Source organism: Spermophilus citellus, assembly GCF_964194105.1.
Source record: "Spermophilus citellus genome assembly, chromosome: 5".
Classification (NCBI taxonomy): Eukaryota; Metazoa; Chordata; class Mammalia; order Rodentia; family Sciuridae; genus Spermophilus; species Spermophilus citellus.
This window is the reverse complement of record NC_138186.1, coordinates 147,932,490-147,959,188: the sequence shown is the minus strand read 5'-3', so window position 1 is coordinate 147,959,188 and position 26,699 is coordinate 147,932,490. Positions and strand designations below refer to the sequence as shown.

The 26,699-nt window shown below is 33.4% G+C and overlaps 1 protein-coding gene across 5 annotated transcripts in view; it reads left to right on the top strand.

Moving 5' to 3' along the window:
- The window catches only part of REPS1 (RALBP1 associated Eps domain containing 1), an 80,927-nt gene that overhangs the window by 40,987 nt on the left and 13,241 nt on the right, over positions 1–26,699 (top strand). For 3 of the 5 annotated variants that reach the window (XM_081294729.1, XM_081294728.1, XM_081294727.1), the window contains exons 9-12: positions 14,698–14,801; positions 18,169–18,249; positions 25,035–25,122; positions 25,930–26,031. In XM_081294729.1, coding sequence (XP_081150855.1) covers positions 14,698–14,801; positions 18,169–18,249; positions 25,035–25,122; positions 25,930–26,031 — 375 coding nt within the window. The remainder of the gene's footprint in view (positions 1–14,697; positions 14,802–18,168; positions 18,250–25,034; positions 25,123–25,929; positions 26,032–26,699) is intronic. The other 2 variants (XM_081294731.1, XM_081294730.1) reach the window with 1 other exon arrangement.

Below are 26,699 nucleotides of genomic sequence, written 5' to 3'. Positions count from 1 at the left end.
TCAGGGGTAAAAATTAGCATTCTTAAATTCTGAATGAATAAAGGGAAGTTTGTTACATTAATAAGCTTCCTTAAAATCATTTTATTATCTTCAGTCTTCCCTTCTAAATTCAGAATTTGGCTTTCAAATGAACATTTATCAGGCAACGTCTCTTTAACCCAGAAGTGTCTATCGTCTAATTTTATTGTCTAAGTTATACCAAAGGAAGTCATACATATGATTACTTTTGTGAAGAGAATGACTCAAGAATATGAGCGTGCTTCTAGTTTTGCCAGTTATGTCTGTGACCTTGGACAAGTTCCAACCAAATACTCTACTTTTCCCTCTGTTTCTCTACCTAATATATGAAATAGATGCCATTCACATTGACCTGTACACTGACCTTTTGTCAACCGGTAGTTCGATTAAATAAAGAGTTTAGCATTGATTTTATTTTTTAGGAACATTTTTTAAAATGAGAATCCTAAGGTTTTATTTCAGATACTTATAAAGTATCATTTAACCTCTAACTTGAACTAAAGCTAAAAACTGTGTCTTTATTTATGTAGTTTTGTTTCAGAGTACTTGATTTATCTACTTAAGAAATAAACAAATAACTCCTTTGTTTAGCTCAGATGATAGTTGCCAAAAGAAGAAATTGCAGTAGCCTCAGACTCCTGGTATTATTTGGTTTAAAAATTAAACCTTAGGACAGTGGGTGTAGCTCAATGGTAGAGTGTTTGCCTGGTTATGTGCAAGGCCCAAGGATTGATCCCCTGCACCTTTAAACAGTAACAACCAAAAAAAAAAATTTTGAATCTTGGATATAGAGTTTTTATATGACTGAAGCTTTTGAAAACTGATAGTGTAGTAATACAAGATGATTTAAGTTAACTTTACTCTTTTGTATGTAATTTTCTAGAGACTTGTCTGGTTTTGTCATCTATATATGTAGATAGCTGAATCTGGCTTTTGCATGTAATTAGTGGGGTTTTCTTTTATTTAATTTGAATAAAATCATTGCCTTAGTAAATATCTACTGCCGAATTTTAAGGCTGATGTTCTGAAAGTAGTTCTTTTCTGGGCATTTTGTCCAATTTTATACTTGTTACATCTATTTAATTGTCTTTTTGTCCATTTTATACTTGTTACATCTGTTTATCAGAGAGGCTAATATTTTGCCTGCATATGTCTGTGCACTATTGCTTTTTAACTATGATTTTAGAGGTATCACAGGCTTAAGACTAAATATAATACATGGTTTTCTGATTAGCTTTTTTATAAAAATTTTAACCACATAGATTCACATCTGTTTTGTCTATTTATAAATGATAAATTTTGGAATTCTGTTAAGTTAGGGGTTGTAGGAAAGAAGTATATCTTTTTTTCCCACCTATGATAACCCTGGGATTCATATGACACAAAACCTGTTTAATGTAGAAATTGTCCTGTGCTACTGTGGGTCAGTCAGTGTCCATAAAAATTATAAATAGCTGTGTTTTTAGAAGTGCACAAGGGAGAAGTAACCAGATAGTTTCTTCTGGCAGATCACAGTTATACCTGCTTTAGAGCTGTTTTGACTATTGGCCAAGGTAGTTTCTCTGTTTGATTTCTCATAGCATCTTTGCTTACTTTTCAGAATAGAATATATCACTCTGAATCTTGTTTCTTTAATCTTTCCCCCCCCTTTCAACTACTGTACTTTGAGCTTCTTTTAAAAAAAAGTATCATATTCATTATTAAGTATCTTTAGGAACTAGAGTGTTGGCAGCCATATACTGAATTGCTCAGTAAAGAATTATTAGAAGATTAATGCTATTAATGCATATCATTTTCAAAGAAAGAAAGTTTTGTTGATACCTTTCTGACCTTGAAAATATAGCAGTTTATTATATTTGTGATGTTGGGACATACTAAAATATTACCTGTACAAGTATTCTATACTTAGAATTTAAAACTCTTAAGGGGTAGGGAACAGCTCAGTAGTAGAGTGCTTGCCTAGCATATTTGAGGCCCTGGATTCAATCCCCAGCACCAGGTAAATAAGTCCAACAGTCAAATAGATGGTAAACAGTGGTAACTTGAAGTAGAGCTCCTAGGAGTAACAAGTTGGCTTTCTTCAGATGTGTAGACATGGGTTGAGGTAAATATATATTTTTTCAAAAATAATTTGAGCAGGTTTATGGGATTAAATAGCAGATAAAACAATTACAAATCAGAGGTAGAAGTACTTATATAAACAAATTAAAATATGTACTGTCAGCACTGAATTTGGCAACTAAAATAGAGAAACTTGGTATTTGTTTTACAAAAAAAGGCTTGTAAAAAAATTCATCCGCAGAAACAGTGTCTGAAGCTGAATTCAAGAATGTTTATCTTAAAAAAAATTAAAATAATCTACTAGCTGCTACTGTATTGTTTCTTAAGGGGAAAAAATGTAGAGGTACTGTACATTTTAAATCCAAGTCTCCAAAGAATAATCTTTGTAGCACAGATACAGTTTTACAGTTCTTTTGTGATTGTATGATACATTTTCATCTCTCTTTCAAACTAAACTATAAACTCTGGGGATAGTAAGTGGATTAGTTTTGTTTGTTGTATGTCAGCACCTAGCAGAGTACAAATTGAATACACAAATAGGCAGTTACATTTTTTAAAGGACATTGACAGAGCAGCAGGTAGTTTTTAACTGTTCTTTTTCCATACATATTATCATGTAAGTATCAGTTTGAGATATAATGCATTATCTGTTTGAGATATTGAAAGATATAAAAGGGGTGTTTTCCTGTCTTTTCCTCCATAATCATGCTGTGCACTTGAAACGTGCATAGCTTATATCTATAGTGCATAGCTTATATACCCCAAACTCTAAGCAGTACTTCCATCATTAATAGTTTTAAAAGCCAGGTAAGAGAAGGCACGTGAAACTTCTCATGAATAGTTTACTAGAAATCCATGTAAATTGAGACTACCTTTATTCAAGTTAATTACTGTGAAGAGCTTCTCTTGTATACATCAAAAAAAATTTAACAGCCTAAACACACGCCCACACACATACCAATAAAAGTAACAATCTTGGTTTTTGAAAATTCATTATCCAAGTGCTGTTAATTACAGAGAAAAAAAATAATAAAAATATGTACTAATACTCATCATCATTAATTCAAGGAATTATTTCTCAAACCACCCCATCAACACACACACACATTCTTACTGTCATTTTCTAGGTACTTATTATAGCTGAAAAATCAATACAATAAATTACAAATATTGGCAAAAAAGCACTATGTAATGAATTGGTGGGAGTAATTAGAATTTCTCAACTGCAAGACATTGACAAACCAAGCTAGATAATACTTAAAGGAGAAAAACTGCGAGGATAATTACAGTTAGGACTTTAAGAGATTATAGTTTCAGATCATGGAAATAATCAATGATCCCCTTAATTGTTTGTTTTGGCAGAAATGACTTTTTTATTTATTATTGTACTATGAAAGTGAAAAAGGAATAAAAGGAAGTTCTGTTTTCTCTTAGAGAACTCTGTAGGAGAGGTGGCCTTGTCTTCTTACTTAGTACTATATCCCAGGAGCCTGGAACCTTAATAGGCTCTCAGTAAGCATTCATAGACTCAATTAGTACTTTTTAATTTTGCCAAATTACACTCAGAATTAACATTTTTCATTCTTTGCTCTTAATACTTATTTCCACAATGTTCTGTGTGTTTAAGACAAAGCCCCAATTATATTTCTTTTCCTTTTTTTGAAATACTAGTTCTTATTTTAAGTAGTTTAAATTAAATGGACTTTGTTCATTTTAAGCTACCGTTTGATAATGGGAACCTCTTCTGTATCTCTAGTAGAATAGCTGAGTCAAATTGTAGGTGCTATCACATGTTCATCAGTATTGTGAAAGAGTTAGTAGATAAAATATAATTAGAATTTTGGGTGTATTGTTTTTCTTTCACACCTAGTTGGGCACGATTTTATTTTAATTAAAAAAAAAGCTTTTATTTTTTAAGTTAAAATGGGTGGATTTCTACGTAGACCTTCTTAAGGTCTGTTTACTTAAAAAAAAAAAATTCCAATTTGTGGAAGTTGGAGAGAAGTGGAGTTCATTTTTTAAATAGAACTTAGTTTTTTGATACCAGTACAATCACTCAAGACAAAACAGAGCATATCTTAAATTCGTTCTTTAATTTCCTCTTACATATGCATTGCTTTTATCCCTGCCTTTTAAATAAGAATGGAAGAGTTGCTATCAGTACTTTTCCTCAAAAGCTTAAAATTCAGCTAAATCCATTTATTCTTTATTTTAATTTTTTATTATAAGAATAATATTTACATTTTGAATAAATAGTAGATATAGTTTTGCCTTCATGAAGCTTTTAAATGAAGTTGGAACCTTGAGCCTTCATGACTGAAGAACTTCCTAGATTTGTTTGCTGCTTGAAAGCAGAATAAATTTTAAACCATAAGACTTCAGGGGAGTGTATATATTTGTATAAGACTAATGAGCTGGCAGTCACTTTTGAAATAACTTTTAATATACTAAATATAATATTAAAAATAAATTTAGGATGGATAGTTACAAACTTAGAACAACACTGAAGTTCTCTAGTAAAGAAGCTTTCAGCAGGTACATTGTATTGGACTGAACCTATGAATTTTCCAGATTCTTTGAAAGGTAGAAGGATGAAAACTGCTGCCAGTGTTAATAAACCAGATATCATTCCCCAGTATGATCATACTGGTTTGTATATTCCTGACAAACCAGTTTTATACCTGGAGAGAAACTTTCTTTACGTAAAAGCCCTTTGGATATTAGCTTTAACAAACAATTTAGGCTCATGCTCTTCTTTTTCAGCCCTGATGCTCTGATGGTGTCAGGGCAGAGCAGAACCCTCAGGAGGAAGGCAGGGTTGACACAGTGTTCCAGCAGGAGGCTAGGTTGGAACACTGTATCAGGTAAGAGTAAAACTACACCCCTGCCTCCGGAAAGATAGTCTTGAAGCCTGACTTTTGTGGGGGCAGTAAGCTCTTTGCTCGAGTGTTTACAGGGAGCAAAACTGAAGGAGGTGCATCCATATCTAATGCTTCTCCCCAGATTCATGATTGTTGGTTTCTAGAATATAGGTAGTTTGCTCATTTTGCTCTTTGCCTACTGCTGTTTGTTGTTTTATATATGAAGTAGGAAAGAAACAATGTATAATTTTGCAAATTTGTCCCAGAAGTACTTTTTGGATTTGCTAGGACAGGAATTTTTTTCAAGTTATTAATCTCGGGACCCTTTTTCCTTCTTACAAATTGTGCCTCAGGAGTCTTTGTTCATGTAAGATCTATCAATAGTCATCCTGTTAGAAATTAAAACTGATATATTTTAATTTTTTCCCATCTCCCCAACCCCAACATTTAAAAAATACTTATTACTTAAAAACAACAGTAACACACCCTGTACATATTAGCATAAATATCTTTAGGAAAATAACTGTATTCTCCAAAATACAACAATTATGAAAAGAGTGACATTGTTTTGTATTTTTTTATACCTATCTAATATAAGTCAACTAGATTGTCATATTTATTTCTTTGTTTAGTCTTTGGATATCTTATTTTGTTTGAGGTAAATCTGGGCTCTAAACACCAAGCCTTGCAGCTCAAATCCAATTTATTGCTTGTTTTTGTATACTGCACAAATTGAGTGGATTTTTTTAATCATTGAAAAAAACAAAAGGATAATATGTCATCATACATGAAAATTATGTGAAACTCGTATTTTAGTGACCATAAATAAAATATTAATACAGCCACACTCATTCTATTACAAATTGTCTGTGGCTGTCTGTGTACTATAATGGCAGAGTTGAATAGTTGTAGTAGAGGCTATATAGCCTATAAAACCTAAAAAATTTATTATCTAGACCTTTGCTTAAAAAAGAAAAGTTGCTAATTCCTAAAATACATAAAGAAAATCTAGCTTTGCATAGAAAAAGGAAGTACTATTATATACTGCTTTCAGATATTGTTGACTGTTCTTAGGTACTACATCAAACACAAATGGTGGACTGGGCGTATAGTTCAGTTGGTAGAGCACTTACTTAGCATATGCAAGACCCCAGGTTCGATCCCCAGTACCACCACCAAAAAAACACACAAATTGTAATTTCTTAAAAGTTATTTGCAGTGTGAAAGCTGAAACCATATTAATGAATTTTTTGTAATGTTAAACATTAAAATTCATTGATATGCCTTGTACTTTGAATGAACCCTTTATCCATGAATGATTTTGTATCATAATATAGTGGTTATTTATAAAAATAAGAGTTTATTGAGTTATACAGATCTTTTACATATTGAGATGTTTCATTATAAAATATCAAAAATATTTTACTTTTTTTTGGCAGTACCAGGGAATATGGAGTACTCCACCACTGAGCTACTTCCCTAACCCTTTTTGAGACAAGTTCTCTCTTAAGCTGCTGAGGCTTGTGTCTAACTTGAAATCCTCCTGCCTCAGACTCCCAGATATCTGGGATTATAGGTAGGCATGACCATAACTGGCAAAAAAGCATATTTGTTAATTTTGTAACCTGTCTCATCAGAGAAGTCTTTATGTGCTAGGAAACACTTAAGGTAATGGATATATATATATATACACATTTTTCAAAATTATAAGTTTTTCCTAAAAGCTTAAAATTTGTCATTAGTAACAAATACTGAAAATAGTTGTTCAGTTTATTCATTTGAGAAAATGTCTGCCTAATACTCAAATCCAAATACTTATAGTTTATAAACTGTTCCCTCAAGATAAATGGTATTCTATGAAAAGTGGTCAGTTCGGCTTACAGCTGAATCACATAGATATTTTTCTTTGAGACAACCATTGTACCCTGATATGCAACAGAAGTGCTTTATATATATTTCCCATTTTGTCACAGAGTATTATAAAGGTGTGTTTTTAGTGCTAAAATTTATCAAAATTAAATATTATTTGCTTCATTATGAAATTCTTCAGTGAGAGCAGCATGCATTTTTTTGTATTATAGTAAAAATTTTGAATTTATATATGTGAGGGTGAATAATACATTTTGTCATCACTGCTATGATTCTTCTTGATGAACCAGTAGTGCTTTTAACCACTGTTGCTTTTCAGAATCAGTGTCAATATCAACACAGAAAGAAAAATTACTAATATTATTACAAGAATAATTTTGACTTTTCAGGACCCCCCCCAAAAAAAAAAAAAAGAATTGTAAAGATTCCCAAAAGAAGTCAGTGATCCATTGTTTGAGAACTGAGATTGTAAGAAAATACTCATTGAAATGATAATAAAGTATAATTACTTGGGTGAATAGTATTTTATTTCTTAGCCTTAAGAGGCTAGACCCACTGTAGCTTTTGTACCACTGATAGAGATTATCTGGATCTCTTCCCAAATTATAACTGCTCTGAGGTGAGGATGTGGTCTGTCCCTGAATTTGTAAAACAACATCATGAGAACTGAGATCTGAAAGCCAAACCAGAGCCTCAGAAGGTCCTAAGATGATGTTGAAGAGAAAAGAATAGAGTCTGGCTTTAAATTGATTCTTTTGGAAATTAATCCCCCTAGAGTTAATACTATTTAATTCTATTTATTTTTCTTTAATACTTAAGTGCTTTGGTGGGGGGCAGGGATCTCTCGTAAAGACCTTTCTTCATTTTCTATGGCCCTGGAGACTTTCACTTTTAGCAAATTTCATATTTTTAGCAGCTATCTTTCTTTCCTTAATTTCCTTTCCCTTTGTTATGAGGCGGGGAGAAAGGTTTATAATGTCGGTTCCCACAAAAAAAACACCAAACTATCCAATGAGAAATGACCTATTATTGTTTATTCTAAATAATTTTTCCACTAGTTCTCTAAGAACTTTGAGTTTTGCAGTCTTCATATAACAATAGCTGAAGTCTTCCTGCCTCTAATGCTCCCACACTAACTCCCTGTTACTGTGAAGGTATAGGACTCAGAAAGAAATAGGAACATCTTTTCAATTTATAATACAAATAGGAGTAAAAATGTAATGCTAGACTGTAAACTAGAACGTGGTATAATGATAAAAGGTATAATTACAGGGTACATAAAAGGGAAATATTTTGAGAGAGTCATTAAACACAGCAGGTAGAAGGAGAATTTTGAGAGTTTTCCCAACTATTAGTTGTAATTCTAAGAAAATGACAGTAATGAAGAACACAAAAAGCAACTTACTCAGTAAGTACTTGAGTGCTATTCTGTATTAGATCCTATGTTAGGTACTAAAAGGTAAAAATTTATGACTAAATTGAAAGATTAAAAGCCAAATAACAGTAGGTTTATTATATGGCTGTATGCTTAGAAATCTGAAGTATAGAGCTAACACATAATACCAAGTGTCTTTCTTTCTGGTAGAAAAACTTGGATATTATTTTATTTAACTTGCCCATGGTCAAATAGAAAGACAGAGACAGATATTGGAATTGTGAATGATATGTGGTCTAAACAAATTACATACTCCCTGTTGATTGGGATTATATTCAAAGCTGTGTAAACCTTGGAAAAATTAGGGAATTTAGTTACCTTTGAAATTATATTATTAAGTGTAGACTTAGAGAGATTTTAAATTAGGGCTTAAATAGAGTTAAAATTATAGTATGATACTTTGACTTACATTAAAAATCATTTCGAATTAGTGTCATGGATTTGTAGCTATTGATAAATAGCAGTGAGTGTAACGACAAAATTTTTAAGGGCTGGGGGTATAGCTTAGTGGTAGAGGGCATGTGCAAGGTCTGGGTTCAATCCCCAGGACTAAAAGAAAGGTTTACGTTTCATATGGGCTTATGGATTTTTGCTTTTTCTTAATGACTGGGAATTCCTTTTATTTTCTATTTTTTTGGTATCAACAAAGATTTGTTGAGGAAATGTGATTAATGAGTATGAATCAGCAGTTCCCAAAGTATATTTCAAGAGAATATTGAAGAATTTTTCAAGCAGCGAAAGAACACATTGAGAATGAATTACATAAACAGATAAAAGAAGAAGTTAAGCATCTTTATCAGGAGATAGAGATTATAAAAAATAATCAAACAATAATTCTAGAAATGAAGGAAACGATAAACCAAATTAAAAACTCAATTGAGAGTATCACTAACAGAGTGGAGCAAGTAGAAGCCAGAACGTCAGATAATGAAGACAAAATATATCATCTTGAAAAGAGTCTAGCCAACTCAGAAAGGCTGGTAAAAAATCACGAGAAAAACATCCAAGAGTTATGGGATAACATACAAAAACCAAACTTACGAGTCATCGGGATAGAAGAAGGTACAGAGATTCAAACCAAGGGAATGAGTAACCTGCTGAATGAAATAATTACAGAAAACTTTCCATAAATAAAAAAGGAAACAGATATACAAATTGAAGATGCATACAGGACACCGAGCACACAAAATCACAGTAGACCAACGCCAAGACACATTGTTATGAAGATATCCAATATACAGAACAAAGAGAAAATATTAAAAGCTACAAGAGAAAGGAGACAGATTACATTCAGGGGTAAACCAATAAGGTTAACAACGGATTTTTCATCACAGACACTGAAAGCAAGAAGGTCATGGAACAATGTATTTCAAACACTGAAAGACAATGGATGCCAACCAAGAATTCTGTATCCAGCAAAATTAAGCTTCAGGTATGACAACGAAATAAAAATCTTTCATGATAAACAAAAGTTAAAAGAATTTGCAGCCAGCATTGCAAAGCATTTTGAGCAAAACACTACACGAGGAAGAAATGAAAAACAATAACCAAAACCATCAGTAGGAAGTGCCTCGGTAAATACAGAAGGCAAGGGGAAAGATAATCATGGAGAAACAAACTAAAAAGGATAAATAATCAAACATGGATGGAAGTACAAACCATATATCAATAGTAACTCTGAATGTTAATGGCTTAAACTCTCCAATAAAGCGACATAGGCTGGTATCATGGATTAAAAAAACAAATCCAACAATATGCTGCCTCCAGGAGACACATCTGATTGGAAAAGACATACACAGGCTGAAGGTGAAAGGATGGGAAAAAATATACCACGCACACGGTCCTCGTAAGCAAGCAGGGGTGGCCATCCTCATATTGAATAAAATCGACTTCAAGACTGAGTTAATCAAAAGGGATAAAGAAGGACATTATATACTGTTAAAAGGAACCATTCACCAACAAGACATAACAATTATCAATATTTATGCACCAAATAATGGTGCTGCGACATTCATAAAACAAATTCTCCTCAAGTTCAAGAATCAAATAGACCACAACACAATAATTATGGGTGACTTCAACACACCTCTCTCACCATTGGACAGATCCTCCAAACAAAAGTTGAATAAAGAAACTATAGAACTCAATATCACAATCAATAACCTAGACTTAACTGACATATATAGAATATATCAACCATCATCAAATGGATATACTTTTTTCTCAGCAGCACATGGATCCTTCTCAAAAATAGACCATATATTATGCCATAGGGCAACCCTCAGTAAATATAAAGGGGTGGAGATAATACCTTGCATGTTATCTGATCATAATGGAATGAAACTGGAAATCAATGATAAAAGAAGGAAGGAAAAATCCTACATCACATGGAAAATGAACAATATGTTACTGAATGATCAATGGGTTACAGAAGACATAAAGGAGGAAATCAAAAAATTCTTAGAGATAAATGAAAATACAGACACAACATATCGGAATCTATGGGACACAATGAAAGCAGTTTTAAGAGGAAAATTCATCGCCTGGTGGTCATTCCTCAAAAAAAGAAAAAACCAACAAATAAATTTACTCACACTTCATCTCAAAGCCCTAGAAAAGGAAGAGCAAAACAACAGCAAATGTAGCAGAAGGCAAGAAATAATTAAAATCAGAGCGGAAATCAATGAAATGGAAACAAAAGAAACTATTGAAAAAATTAACAAAACTAAAAGTTGGTTCTTCGAAAAAATAAATAAGATTGACAGACCTTTAGCCATGCTAACGAAGAGAAGAAGAGAGAGAACTCAAATTACTAACATACGGGATGAAAAAGGTAATATCACAACAGATGCTACAGAAATACAGAAGACAATTAGAAATTATTTTGAAAACCTATATTCCAATAAAATAGAAGATAGTGAAGACATCTATAAATTTCTTAAGTCATATGATTTGCCCAGACTGAGTCAGGAGGATACACACAATTTGAACAGACCAATATCAATGGATAAAATTGAAGAAGCAATCAAAAGATTACCAACCAAGAAAAGCCCAGGACCGGATGGGTATTCAGCGGAGTTTTACAAAACCTTTAAAGAAGAATTAATACCAATACTTTTCAAGTTATTTCAGGAAATAGAAAAAGAGGGAGCTCTTCCAAATTCATTCTATGAGGCCATCATCACCCTGATTCCGAAACCAGACAAAGACACCTCAAAGAAAGAAAACTACAGACCAATATCTCTAATGAACCTAGGTGCAAAAATCCTCAATAAAATTCTGGCGAATCAAATACAAAAACACATCAAAAAAATTGTGCACCATGATCAAGTAGGATTCATCCCTGGGATGCAAGGATGGTTCAATATATGGAAATCAATAAATGTTATTCACCACATCAATAGACTTAAAGATAAGAACCATATGATCATCTCGATAGACGCAGAGAAAGCATTCGACAAAGTACAGCATCCCTTTATGTTCAAAACATTAGAAAAACTAGGGATAACAGGAACTTACCTTGACATTGTAAAAGCTATCTATGCTAAGCCTCAGGCTAGCATCATTCTGAATGGACAAAAGTTAAAGGCATTCCCTCTAAAATCTGGAACAAGACGGGGATGCCCTCTATCACCACTTCTATTCAATATAGTTCTCGAAACACTGGCCAGAGCAATTAGACAGATGAAAGAAATTAAAGGCATAAAAATAGGAAAAGAAGAACTTAAATTATCACTATTTGCAGATGACATGATTCTATACCTAGAAGACCCAAAAGGGTCTACAAAGAAACTACTAGAACTAATAAATGAATTCAGCAAAGTGGCAGGATATAAAATCAACACGCATAAATCAAAGGCATTTCTGTATATCAGCGACAAAACTTCTGAAACGGAAATGAGGAAAAACACTCCATTCACAATATCCTCAAAAAAAAATAAAATACTTGGGAATCAACCTAACAAAAGAGGTGAAAGATTTATACAATGAAAACTACGGAACCCTAAAGAGAGAAGTAGAAGAAGATCTTAGAAAATGGAAAAATATACCCTGTTCATGGATAGGCAGAACTAACATCATCAAAATGGCGATATTACCAAAAGTTCTCTATAGGTTTAATGCAATGCCAATCAAAATCCCAATGGCATTTCTTGTAGAAATAGATAAAGCAATCGTGAAATTCATATGGAAAAACAAAAGACCCAGAATAGCAAAAGCAATTCTAAGCAGGAAGCGTGAATCAGGCGGTATAGCGATACCAGATTTCAAACTATATTACAGAGCAATAGTGACAAAAACAGCATGGTACTGGTACCAAAACAGGCGGGTGGACCAATGGTATAGAATAGAGGACACAGAGACTAATCCACAAAGTTACAACTATCTTATATTTGATAAAGGGGCTAAAAGCATGCAATGGAGGAAGGATAGCATCTTCAACAAATGGTGTTGGGAAAACTGGAAATCCATATGCAACAAAATGAAACTGAATCCCTTTCTCTCGCCATCCACAAAAGTTAACTCAAAATGGATCAAGGAGCTTGATATCAAATCAGAGACGGTGCGTCTGATAGAAGAAAAAGTTGGCTCCGATCTACATATTGTGGGGTCGGGCTCCAAATTCCTTAATAGGACACCCATAGCCCAAGAGTTAATAACAAGAATCAACAAATGGGACTTACTTAAACTAAAAAGTTTTTTCTCAGCAAGAGAAACAATAAGAGAGGCAAATAGGGAGCCTCCATCCTGGGAACAAATTTTTACTCCTCACACTTCAGATAGAGCCCTAATATCCAGAGTATACAAAGAACTCAAAAAATTAGACAATAAGGTAACAACCCAATCAACAAATGGGCCAAGGACCTGAACAGACACTTCTCAGAGCAGGATATACAATCAATCAACAAGTACATGAAAAAATGCTCACCATCTCTAGCAATCAGAGAAATGCAAATCAAAACCACCCGAAGATACCATCTCACTCCAGTAAGATTGGCAGCCACTATGAAGTGCTGGCGAGGATGTGGAGAAAAGGGTACACTTGTACATTGCTGGTGGGAATGCAAATTGGTGCGGCCAATTTGGAAAGCAGTTTGGAGATTCCTGGGATAGATGGGAATGGAACCACCATTTGACCCTGCTATTGCCCTTCTCGGACTATTCCCTGAAGACCTTAAAAGAGCATGCTACAGGGATACTGCCACATCGATGTTCATAGCAGCACAATTCACAATAGCTAGACTGTGGAACCAACCCAGATGCCCTTCAATAGATGAATGGATAAAAAAAATGTGGCATCTATACACAATGGAGTACTATGCAGCAATAAAAAATGACAAAATCATGGAATTTGCAGGGAAATGGATGGCACTAGAGCAGATTATGCTTAGTGAAGCTAGCCAATCCCTAAAAAACAAATACCAAATGTCTTCTTTGATATAATGAGAGCAACTATGAACAGAGCAGGGAGGAAGAGCAGGAAGAAAAGATTAACATTAAACAGAGACATGAGATGGGAGGGAAAAGGAGAGAAAAGGGAAATTGCATGGAAATGAAGGGAGACCCTCATTGCTATACAAAATTACATATAAGAGGTTGTGAGGGGAATGGGAAAATAAACAAGGATAGAAATGAATTACAGTCAATGGGGTAGAGAGAGAAGATGGGAGGGGAGGGGAGGGGGGATAGTAGGGGATAGGAAAGGTAGCAGAATACAACGATTACTAATAGGGCATTATGTAAAATTGTGGATGTGTAACCGACGTGATTCTGCAATCTGTATTTGGGGTAAAAATGGGGGTTCATAACCCACTTCAATCTAATGTATGAAATATGATATGTCAAGAGCTTTGTAATGTTGTGAACAACCAATAAAAAATAAAAAAATTAAAAAATAAAATTAAATTTAAAAAAAGAGAATATGTGATGAAAAGCATTTGTGTTTGAGAAAAACTGACTTACAAATGTTAAGTTTATTTACTATTGGACATAAGTAGTCTTGATATGCATGGGAGTGCTCCAGCAGGGAATTATAGTATCCTACAAACTTATTTGAGCAAAAAAACCTAATTTTTGAAAGTCACCATAGTGATTAGTATTACAAGGAATATACTTTGGGAAGCTGATAAAAAAAATCCATCCCTGATATCAGAAACTGAGTCAGAGCATTTGACCTCTTTTATTATCACTGTGTAAAATAAACGTGTATAACACTCTTCTGCTTATTCCTAACTAGATTTTATTTTCATAAAATGTTAAAAAACTGTGGTTTCAGGTAGACAGAGTAGTATGAATGAGTATTTGTCTGATGATTAAAATGTTTATTTGGGGAACATAAGAAAAATCAGTTTATAAATTACTACTTAGGAAAATCATCTGCTAGCTTTTTTATAAGTAAATATTCTAAACTAAAATATATTGTTAATAGAGGATTCTTCTGTTTTTAAATTACAGATGTTGGAGATCAGCCAGGTTCTCCTACTGAAGCACCTCCAAGCAAGTCACCATCAATGCCATCACTAAACCAGACTTGGCCTGAGCTGAATCAAAGCAGTGAGGTTAGCATAGCTTTCTTTTCTTTTCTTTTCTTTTTTTTTTCAATTAAGAATTAGCATTTTTAAGGTAAGAAATTTCAAACAGGTTAATGTCAGTATAAAGCTCTTTGAGCATGCATGCATAGTTAATATAACTGATAAATAAATGTTTGTAATGATGTAACTTTTGAAGTTTTTAATGTACATGCACTGTCATTTGGTTTCCATTGTTTATCCCCACTAAAATATTGCAGGTTAGTTGGGGCAGATGAATGAAGTTAAAAGTCAAAGTGAATGACTTGGCCAAGATCTCATTTCCAGGAGATTTAAGAGCTAAGATTTTAATACAAGTCCTTTGATACTAGTCAGCTGCCTTGTCTAGTGAGTCATGCCATCTCAGTCCTTAGGTACATGATAATACAATTGGAATCTTGGGATTGGAAGTGATGTGATGTCACTAGGCATGCCTTCCACAGGAATAAGATATTTTCTGTGACCTTATTCAATATTAAATGGAGTGTTTTGTCTAAATGTGACCAAGCATAGTATGCAAAATAGAAATTGGGACAAATGCATTGTTCTCCAGTGACTTCAAAGTTCTATCATATAAAACAATAAAAGGATCACTTTGCTTAGGATAAAGGAAGAGGGCCTGAGGCCCCCCTCCCCTGAGGCACCTCCTGAGGATGCTCTGTTGAACTTTAGGGTTCTGGAGGACTCCATTTGGAAACCACTGTTCCAGTCTGAGAGCATTTCTCTTTGTGAATAAATTATCTTTTTTTCTTTAGGTAGTACTGCAATAATAAGAGTTTGTTAACTTTCAGGAAGCTTCTGTGCTTTCCATGTTCTTGAAAGCCAGAAAAATACTAGATTAAAGAATACCCTAGTTAATTTGGGACAGTTGGAAAACAGAGAAGTAACTGGCAATTTTGTACTATTTTTACTGCTTTGTAAACACCCAACCACAGCCAAGACTGTGTCTTAAGCATTATAACATTATACCATATGTCCTACCATCAGATGTAAACCTATTAATATGTTTTTGTAGAGAAGGGGATTAAGCCCTTGAAAAAGAGTAGATAAGTGTTCTTAAAAATATTACTTTCACTGCATTTAGATTTCTATCATTTTTTTAAAGGCCCTATCAGAATAAAAGGAGTATTGTTAGCCTACTTTTATCAGTTTGTAAATAAGAGCAGCTCTTATATGAGTCTCAACTCCTAAGCCCGTGTTCATTTTAAATGAAATCACATTCGATTAACGAGTTAAAGACGAGGGCTGGAAGTTCCTTCTCAATTCTGATTCCACTAGTTGCTGACTGCCTGCTTAAATATTCCTATCAAGTTCTATTTTCTAGTATTTGCTAACAATACCAAAAAAGTGGTATTTTTTTTCGCTTTATGAAATATCAAAAGCTAATAAAACATTGATTTTAAGATGTATTAATGATACCTATTTTAAATGATACCTATTTAGCTACTTAGGATATAAAATTTAGATTTTATTTTCATTGTCTACCACCAAAACACTAATATTTTTTTAACTTTAATTTAGCACCTGTGGATATGGATTAGGTAGTACAGGGGATAACACTAATGATAATCACTAACATTTGTTGAACACTTTTGATGTTCCAGTTCTGTCCAGAAAGCTCTTTATCTATATATTAACTCCTTGAATCCTCAGAATACTCCTGTGAAGTAGGTAGTATTAATTTCATGTTACAGATGGTGAAACTGAAGTACAGAGAGGTTATGGAATATAACTGGCCCAAGTTTGCAAAGCCCAAATAGGATTCCAGTAGTCTGGTTCCAGAGCCTTGTGCTCTTAACCATTTACTAAAGTCATGAAGAGGAGAATCTCGTCCCTCCAAATTGCTTACAGATAGTCTTGTAAAACCAGGAGGACAAACCTCATGACACCCAAGCAGGGTGTTAGTATATATGCCTTCTTTTTGCCAAAGTTTTCTGTATTTGAACTTTTTTCAGTTAATTAGGGTTTTAAAAATTCCTTATGAATCCTGGTGACAATAATTGTTTAAGAAGAAAACAATTGTATTAACAGATATTGTTAAGTCACTTCCTTGAACTGATGTCTCCTGATAGAAGTGAGTTATTATGGTTTTTCTACCTAAAATACTTTGAGTGCATCACTATTTCTGTTTATCTTATTTTTCATGCTAAAACTAATCTGCAGAAAAAAATTGATGAATGATTGATTGTATTGCCCATTTTTGTATATAATTTTTAATAGTACACTCAATTGCTAACTTCTACATGTCTTCTCAAATTGAATATCAGTATTTTAAATAGTAAATTGAACTTTGAAGCATAAAACTATACTTTCCCAAAGTGAATTATAAAAAGAATTTTGGTGAATGGGTAGTTGTGTGTCTGTGTGTAAACATTTGTTTGTATATATTGTATATGTGTAGATGTTTTTCCCTCTTCAGAGGATAACTGATAAATTTTAAGAATCTGATTTAACTGACAATTTTAATGTAAAAATTCTGTACCATATTACTAAGATCTCTACAACAAATGGAATTTACTGTAATTAATATTGAATTATCCACTATTTTAAGAGGTATGATATTTCTTTGTGTACCTCTTTTAGATACGTAATACTTCATATACATCTTCTATATATAACACATACTCAAATGCTTGATTTGCTCTCATTGTGGCTGCATTCTGATTTTTCTAGCATGGGGAGGGGGGTGCCTGATTGGCAATTCCATCTTGTGAACTAGCATGGCCCTGTTTTTTGTGCTGATTGCAGGGGTTGACTTGCTACAGGTTGACATAAGCGCAAACATATTAATTCCAGAATTTCTTGCATTTTATCTCAATTATATTTTATTAAATGTCTATGCATATGTATAAAATATGTACACGAACATAATAGAATCATCTTTCAGGGGTCGCACTGGCAAGTCACACTGACTTGCTTTGTTTTAATCAAAACTTTGTTACCATTACCAAGTCAATGCATTAACGTTTGAATTTTAAAAGAAGGATTATTCTTTCTTCCAGGCTAGACAAACCCCTTTACATTTTCACTTGATAGCCATTTATATCACTCACAATATGGTCCTGTATTATGTTTTGAATCTTAATTCTGTAAGGCTATGAATCTCTTTAGTAGAGATTGCAAAAAATTATTACTATTCAGTTAATATCTGCTTGTAAAACTGTTTGCCTTTTATTCAAAATGACCCAAGATAGATAAGTATAAGATGTTCATGGAAAAATAGAAGTTACATAATAATGTTAGACCTATGAAACACAGCTTGCAGTGCAACCTCTGAATTACTTTGCTAAATCTTCTCCAGTGATCTTTTACTCCATCTTTCTCATCATGCTGACTTGTCTCTCCTCTGTCTGTTCAGCAGTGGGAGACATTTAGTGAACGCTCTTCAAGCTCACAAACTCTGACCCAATTTGATTCTAACATTGCACCAGCTGATCCTGTAAGTCAATCACTTAGCTTGCTTGTTTGAAATTAATTTTATTAACCCAAATTTCCATTCATTATGGTTTTTTAGCCAATATGCATGATTCAGTGTAGTGCTTAGAGGGAAATGTTGGCAGACTTTTCAATTTTTGTGTGTTTAATGGTGGAAAGAATTTTTTTTTTCCATTCCTTGTATTTTCTAGTTATTTTGGTGAGAAAAACTATGCTTTTAAAATCTGGTACATGTGTCTAAAGAAGCATTTTGTGATAATTGATTTGGTTAACCATGTTGTCATTTGCTAATTAAATGTATGTTTTATTTAACATACTACGTATTTCAATGTAGTGACACTTATGTAAATATTATTTGTATGCTTATGCATCATGTAATATGTACTGTGTATGTAAATATTTATGCAGTGTCATCTTTTTAAAAACACTTCAAATGATAGGCTTTTGTTTAATTAGTATGTTAAGTTCTGTTAGATAGAATCAAGTTCAGTAAAACAATACATAGCTATTTGTCAAAAATTCCCCTTGTGCAAAGGAACCTGTCTTGTCTTCCTGTGGTTTACTGTGTTTTTTGAAAATGCTGCAAAGTTCATATCCTGAATGTAAAAATTAATTTTATCTCTATAAAGTTAATTTCATCTATGCCCCTCCTGTCCTTGAAGTTATTTGAAAACTTCAAAACTTTAAATTATTTTTCTCTCTGTTCATTTCTCTGCCTTTGCATGCGTCTGCGTGCGCTCACGCTCTCTCTCTCTCTCCATGCTAATAAGCACTTTCCAAAAAGAAAAGAGGAATTAAGTAGTAAGGGAAGAAGAGTGTAAAGGTAGGATTTTTTGGTTTTGTTTTCTTAAGTGAGCTGAGTAGAAAGCTATGTAGAAAGTGACACAGGCATTCTTAGATTTAACAGCTGGCAATTAATAATTAAGTATTAAAATGGCTTCATCATTTAATATGGATTTGGAGAAGTGGCTTTAAAGATAAAATATCTTCAGTTTCAATCAGTGGATTTCAGGTGCCTTATAAAATTTTAAAGAACTTGTATTGTGGGCTCAGTGTGGCTCAGTGGGAGAGCACTTGCCTGGCATATGTGAAGCACCGGGTTCAATTCTTAGCACCACATATACAGAAATAAATAAATAAAGGTCTATCACCTAAAAAATTTTTTTATAGAATTTGTATTTGAAATATAGAGGATGCTGTTACAGTCATTTAATTCAAACATAATATATGTCCTTTAAAAAATGTTTATAGTCTATTAAAATATTCAGGGACCAATTTATATGTAGATCTTCTGTGCCTTTTGCTTCTGTTAGTATATTTAAGGCATTTATTTTTTACTTTTATCTGAAAAGTGCAAGAGAAATAAAGCCAACAGTTGAAATTTTTGCTGCTTATTAGCAGCCATAATTAAGATCTTTTGGGAAGTGACAAGTTTTAAGCTTTAAAGAGTTCCCTATTTTATTTTATTTCTACCTGCTAATTTTTTAAATATATAGTCCAGTTAATTTTGTTTATTTAATGAAGGTATTTTATAGAAAAAAAAATCATCTTAATCTCTTAACCCTTACAAGACAGTGAAAATAATCACACATAGTATTATAACTCTTTGTGAGACAAAGTAAGAACATTATATATAAAAATCTAGAGCTCAGAGTCAAAATAAATTGACTCATGACTGCCAGGAAATATAGAGGAATGTTAAGCTTATTACAAGTGATGTTCTTACTTGGAAATAATATCCTAATTTATGAGTGTTTAAAAGTATACTTTGTTATTTCTAGTGTGGTAGACAAGAGACTGTAGGAAAATAAAGAATGCTTGACATTTTAAACTTGAAGTTAGACTTCTGAATTTGATCATTTTAATTGGCATTCTTAGCAGACATGGCTTTCCCTATGTTCATATGTGAATACATGACCAGCTAACTCCATATCATGTACAATCACAGAATGGGAAAATATACTCCATGTATGTATAATATGTCAAAATGCACTCTACTGCCATGTATATGTAAAAAGAACGAATGAAAAAATGGGGAAAAATTAAGTTGACCTTCTTAAGTATTTATACTCTTGGCATCTAGAAAATCTTTTTTCATATATGTCGGTAAGCTTAAACCTGAACTTTGTTCTCTAACCTGTAATCTTTAATTTTTCAGTTGGGAGAATGCCTTCCTTTCTCCTAATTGTGTGCTTTAGAATCTGAGTTTCTTAACCTTCATTTAATACTAACTGAAATATTGACTGTTTATAGAGCATAGCCTGGAGCCACAATCCCAGATAATCCTTTGCAAGGCTTATATAAATAAGAATTTTAAGTAAATAAATGAGACCCTTTCAGATTAGAAGGGAGAAGATAAAAACAATAAAACTAAAGTTTTTATGTGAATTTAACTTACCTTTCAGTGATGTATTTAGTTAGTTAGGGAATTGAACTCAAGTTATTACTCATGCCAGACGAGCACTCTACCACTGAGCTACAGCCCAGCCCTTCAGTGTTGAAAATATATAATGGAATATTAAAAAGGAACTAAATCTTGGGTAATTAACCCTTTGCTCAATAAAATAAAAAATCTATGAAAAGCTTCAAACTGATTTGTAGCACTTACATAGCACAGTGACCTCATATGTACACTGGGATGGTTAGTTATTAGGCTTTCAGAGTTCCGATGAAATTAAGATTCTAATTATCTCATTTTCAGCTGAATAAACCTGTAGGCAGAGAAAGGGTTGGCTATGTGGGAAGGATTTCACAAGAGGTTATAGTAGTATGCTTAGTCTTCACTGAAAATAGACATTGGCAAAATGGACAAGGGTAGTCCAGGCAGGGAGAGTTTCATGAGCAGGATCAGTTCATTGTGGTCATAGTATAGGGTGCACATACCTGTGGAGGAACAGTGGGAGCTGAGAAATGTAGTTGAAAGTAGATTGAGAAAATCTTCATAAGCTAGAGTAAGTAGCTGAATTTCACCTTACAGGGTAATAGCACCAGGAGATAGCACAGAGTACCCGAATGAGATGGGCAAGGACAGTAAGGGGAAGATCACTTAGGCAACAATGTGAATTAACTGAAGCAAGAGGGATCAAGAGGTCTAATACCTAATTCCCTGACATGGGAATGAAAAGTAGGCAGGACTGGATTCAGACAGATAAGAATAATAGTATTTAAGGCATGTAGAAAAATTAGATCTATGAGATACATATATAATATATATAATTCAATAAAGTACTGCATTATGTAAAATCACACCAAATACATAACACAGATGTGCCATGAATGATTAGAAATGGATTACCTGAAGGATTTGGGTAATCTGACTAGATAAGAAGATGTTGGCCAGCCAATTTTGTTTCCTCCCCTAGAAACAGTAGGTTGGAGCTGTGTCTTAGGACTAAGAGATTTGTATACATTTTATTTCTTCATGTGGATGCTAAAATGCTTAAAGTGAAAGCTCCCTGTCTTGCTGCACATTACAGTCATAAATGCAACTTCTGATATCTTAATCTGAGGTTAGACGTGGTCATGTGTGTCAAGTTCATCAAAGCACTACCATATTCTGCTGTCAGTAGATCCACTAGACTAAAGCCATTGTAGAACCACAGCAACCAGTAGTTGTATGAATACAGTGTGCTACAGAATATTGATTTGTTGGTACAGAAGACCTGAATGAAGTTACAGAACGTTCCAGATTTTCTTGACCTCCCTTTTTTATACCACAAATGGATACAAATACTAGTTAATATTTCCAACTATTTTAAATTTTATAAATCTGATTTTATACACATAGAATATATATTAGATAAATGTTACAAATTTGAAGCATCTAAATTTGACATTTTTTCCCCCTGATTTGTTTGGGTTTGGAATCAGAAATTATTTTCACATGTGCTATCATTTCATTTTCCTTGATTTTGTCTTAGAATGGTGAATTCTGATTCTTATAACACTTATTTATGCAACTAAAATTGTAAATATACAGAGCTATATTTTGCCTAGTATATACAATTAAATGACAAAATGTGTTTACCTGAGAACTACAATGTAGTTAATGTTGTACCTGATAAATTAAAAATACATAAAGCAAAAATTAACTAAACGAAAAGTAGAAAATCACCTTCAGAGTCAGGTTTACCTATTTTAACAATTTATATATTAATGAGTCAAATAATCTACAATTTGTAAGTGATTAGAATGATACAAATTTATCTATGGATATAGTGAAAAATACAGTGCCCAAGACTTTAGGCTACAGATTTTTTTCAAGAATATTTTGAGAGGAATAAACAAAACTGAACTTAGCTGCTTTCCTGGCATCACGTTTAAAACAAAAACCTTTCCCTTCTGATACAATAGTAAATGTAAAGGCAAGATTATAAAACATTGAAAAGAAGTCATGTATCTCGATGTTCATAGCAGCACAATTCACAATAGCAAGACTGTGGAACCAACCTAGATGCCCTTCAATAGATGAATGGATTAAAAAAATGTGGCATCTATACACAATGGAGTATTACTCTGCATTAAAAAATGATAAAATCATAGAATTTGGAGGGAAATGGATGGCATTAGAGCAGATTATGCTAAGTGAAGCCAGCCAATCCCTAAAAAACAAATGCCAAATGTCTTCTTTGATATAAGGAGACTAACTAAGAACAGAGTAAGGACGAAGAGCATGAGAAGAAGATTAACATTAAACAGGGATGAGAGGTGGGAGGGAAAGCAAGAGGGAAGGGAAATTGCATGGAAATGGAAGGAGACCCTCATGGTTATACAAAATTACATACAAGAGGAAGTGAGGGGAAAGGGAAAAATAATACAAGGGGGAGAAATGAATTATAGTAGAGGGGGTAGAGAGAGAAGAGCGGAGGGGAGGTGAGGGGAGGGGGGATAGTAGAGGATAGGAAAGGCAGCAGAATACAACAGACACTAGTATGGCAATATGTAAATCAATGGAAGTGTAACTGATGTGATTCTGCAATCTGTATACGGGGTAAAAATGGGAGTTCATAACCCACTTGAATCAAAATGTGAAATATGATATGTCAAGAACTATGTAATGTTTGAACAACCAACAATAAAAAAAAAAGAAGTCATGTATCTTTTAAGACTTTGAGAGAAAAGAAAAAAAAATTAAAGGTACCACTTGCACAAACTGTTTTTAAAAAACAGTTAATTAGGGCTGGAAATGTGGCTCAGTGTCAAAGTGCCTCTGGATCCAATCCCCGATACCAAAAAGAAAAAAAAAAAGCAGTTAATTAGGCCAAATTGAAATTATATATCAAGAACATAATAAAGGAAACTCAATAACAAGAATATATTTATCACACACTGAAAAAACGAATGCAGAATGTTTTGAAGCTCCTGTGCATCAGAAAAAAATGAATACAGAAGTGTGTAAAAGACGTGCAGATTGCAAGAAAGAAATATAGAAAAGGACATTCAAAACCATCAGCTAAAAAAAAAGTGTATAACTGGGAGTGGGGCAGTGGCTCAGTGGTAGAGTACTTGCCTAGCACGTGTGGGAGTGGCTCTGTGGTAGAGCACTTGCCTAGCATGTTGAGGCACTGGGTTCAATTCTCAGCACCACATATAAATAAATAAGATAAAGATCCATTGACAACTAGAAAATATATTTTTTTAAAATATATAACTACAAAGAGAAACAACTCATATCTACAGATTAACAAAGATTGAAACTCTGGCATTATAAGAAATTATGAATTAAGAAAATAGTCATGTATAAAACCACGGTGTGTGTGTGTGTGTGTGTGTGTGTGTGTGTGTATTTATTTTTGTGGTGCTGGGGATTGAACCCAGGGCCTTGTGCATGCAAGGTGAGCACTCCTTTTAACTGCAGCACGTACAGAGTATAAACTGATTCCTCATAGGAGGAGCCAAGCTCCCTTGGCCATGTTTTTCAGCTGGTCTGTTGCTGTGAATTCAGATGCTTGACCTGGTTCTGATTCCTCTACTAGGGGTCAGGATGAGGCTTCTCCGTGTCCCAGGGCACCTCACTCTTCTCCCACCCTTTCTGAGATGTCTCCATTAGTCTTCGTCCTCTTCTTCCTTACCTTTGCTCTTTCATTATTTACAAAAGTTTATACAAATAGCTTCTTTATGCCTCTAAAATCACCATTCACCAAGTTAGATATATTGCCATTGTGGAAATGGTAGAAGAAAAGTATTAGCAAGTTAGACAGGGAGTCTTACTTGTTTTCTGAAATAATGAGTTCCTTTGTGGAAGTCTGAGCTAAAATTTGAGGCACTCTGTTTTTAACAGTTTGAACAATTCCGTAGAAAGGTTGTATTGTGCCCACTATCCCAATTAAATTGACAGCTCATTATCTTTGTTTTATAGGTGAAAAAAATCATCAAATTTTCTTAAGTAGTCTATGAAAATGAGTTTTTAGTTTGGGTTTTCATGAAATAGTTTACTTTAACCTCCGGATTTAACAGTTGTATAATTTCATCAGACCATTTTAAATTGCTTTTGAATATTGTCGTGAACTGTGTTTTTATAAGAGAATTTATTCATGTAAATGTTTAATCACTCAATTTAAGATGTATTTTTTATAAAAGAAATCAGATTATTTGACTTGATAAAATCAACTAATTTGACTTGATAAAATCAACTAAGCTTTTGATTGTGAAAACTTATTCTCATCTTTACCTTAGTGTAAATGAGAAAATCTATCTACTAGTTTTTGCATTGTTGTTAGTTTTGGTTATTTAATGGTATTAACTTGACGTTTTAAATACAAAATTTATATTTACTCCCATTATCTTTAGGATACTGCTATTGTTCATCCAGTTCCCATTCGTATGACTCCAAGCAAAATCCACATGCAGGAAATGGAACTTAAAAGAACTGGCAGTGGTAAGGAAGATGTTACTAGATTGTATTTTAATTGCTTATTTTTCAAATCTAGTGCTTTCTAACTATTGTGTTTGTAGACACGTGTGTTTGCTTATATTGCAGTTTTTTGTTTTGGTCATGGTACTAGGGATTGAATCTAACCACTGAGCCACATCCCTATTCCCCCCGCCCCCTTTTTAAATTTTCTATTTTGAGACAGGATTTTGCTAAAGTTGCTGCAACTGGCTTTGAACTTCTGATTCTCTTGCCTCAGCTCCAAGCTGCTGGGATTATAGGCATGTGCCACTGCACTGGCCTATGTTGCAGTTTTTTAAAGCAAATTACTGATCTTAACGTATAAGGTTTTAGAATAAGAGCATGTGGAAATGTGACTTTTCCAATAACCCTGGGTTTATGTGGTCACTATCATGAATTATTTAAAGTGTGTTCAGTTTTTAACTAAAAAAGATATGTAAAAGTAGATTTTGGCCTTTGTATAAATTTTGTAAGTTGTCTGTTTTACTTGAATTTCTGGAATTTCCTGTCAGTTTAGACTAAATATTTTGGTTAAAGTTTCTGAAAGGTAGATTTTTTTTCTTGTGTGAATTAGTATCATTAATTATCAAGTATCTTATTATGGCCGATGATGAAATTCCATATAAACAGGTTTACATTTATTTTTATTAAAAAATATTATTTTGTCTAATATCTCATAGATTTATTTGCCACTTTTTTGGAATATCTAAATGAAGTTTTATATTCTGAACTTTATGAATTTATCAATTCAAATACTAGTATTTGTATTTTTACCTATTAATTCTCCACTAGATCATACTAATCCGACCAGCCCCTTACTTGTGAAACCATCTGACCTTTCAGAAGAAAATAAGATAAATTCATCTGTGAAATTTGCTTCTGGAAATACTGTAGGTAAGTAAGTGAAACATTTGCCTCAACACTTTCTATTTGAAGTATATTAAGTGTGGATGGGTTTAAAAGTCTTAGTGCTTCAAATGTGTAGCCATTTAGTGCTGTCTTCACTGAGTAAAGTAGAAGATTGTCAACTCTTTTAATCATCCTACCCTGTCTATGAACAAATGGCCACTCTTCATTGCCACCTGCTTGAGGGAAGGCTGCTCCCTCCCAGCTTGGTCCATTGGCTCTTTTCTATCAACATTTTTTCTTTCTGTCTCACAAAACATTGTGGATATGTTTATTCATTCAGCCAGTGTTAATCAGATACTAAGTGCCAAGTTCTGTTCAAGGTACTGGGAAATTAGCAGTAAACAAAAAAGAAAAAAAATCTTTGCCCACATAGAGTTTATATTCTGTAAGAGAGATAAGATAATAAGAGGGAGGGCAGCTCTTAAATTAGAAGGTAATTAATATAATACCATGTATAAAAATAAGACTGGAAAGGGAAGAAGGAATGCCATTTTAAATAAAGTGTTCAAAAAAGGCCTTACCAAAAGATAGCATTTGAGTCAAAACTTGAAGGAGCAGAGTGATTCAGCTGTTTGAATCCTAAAAGAAGGATGAATTAAGGCACCAGGTATTAGTAAAACCTTAAGAAAGGAAACTTGTTTCTGTTGGGACTG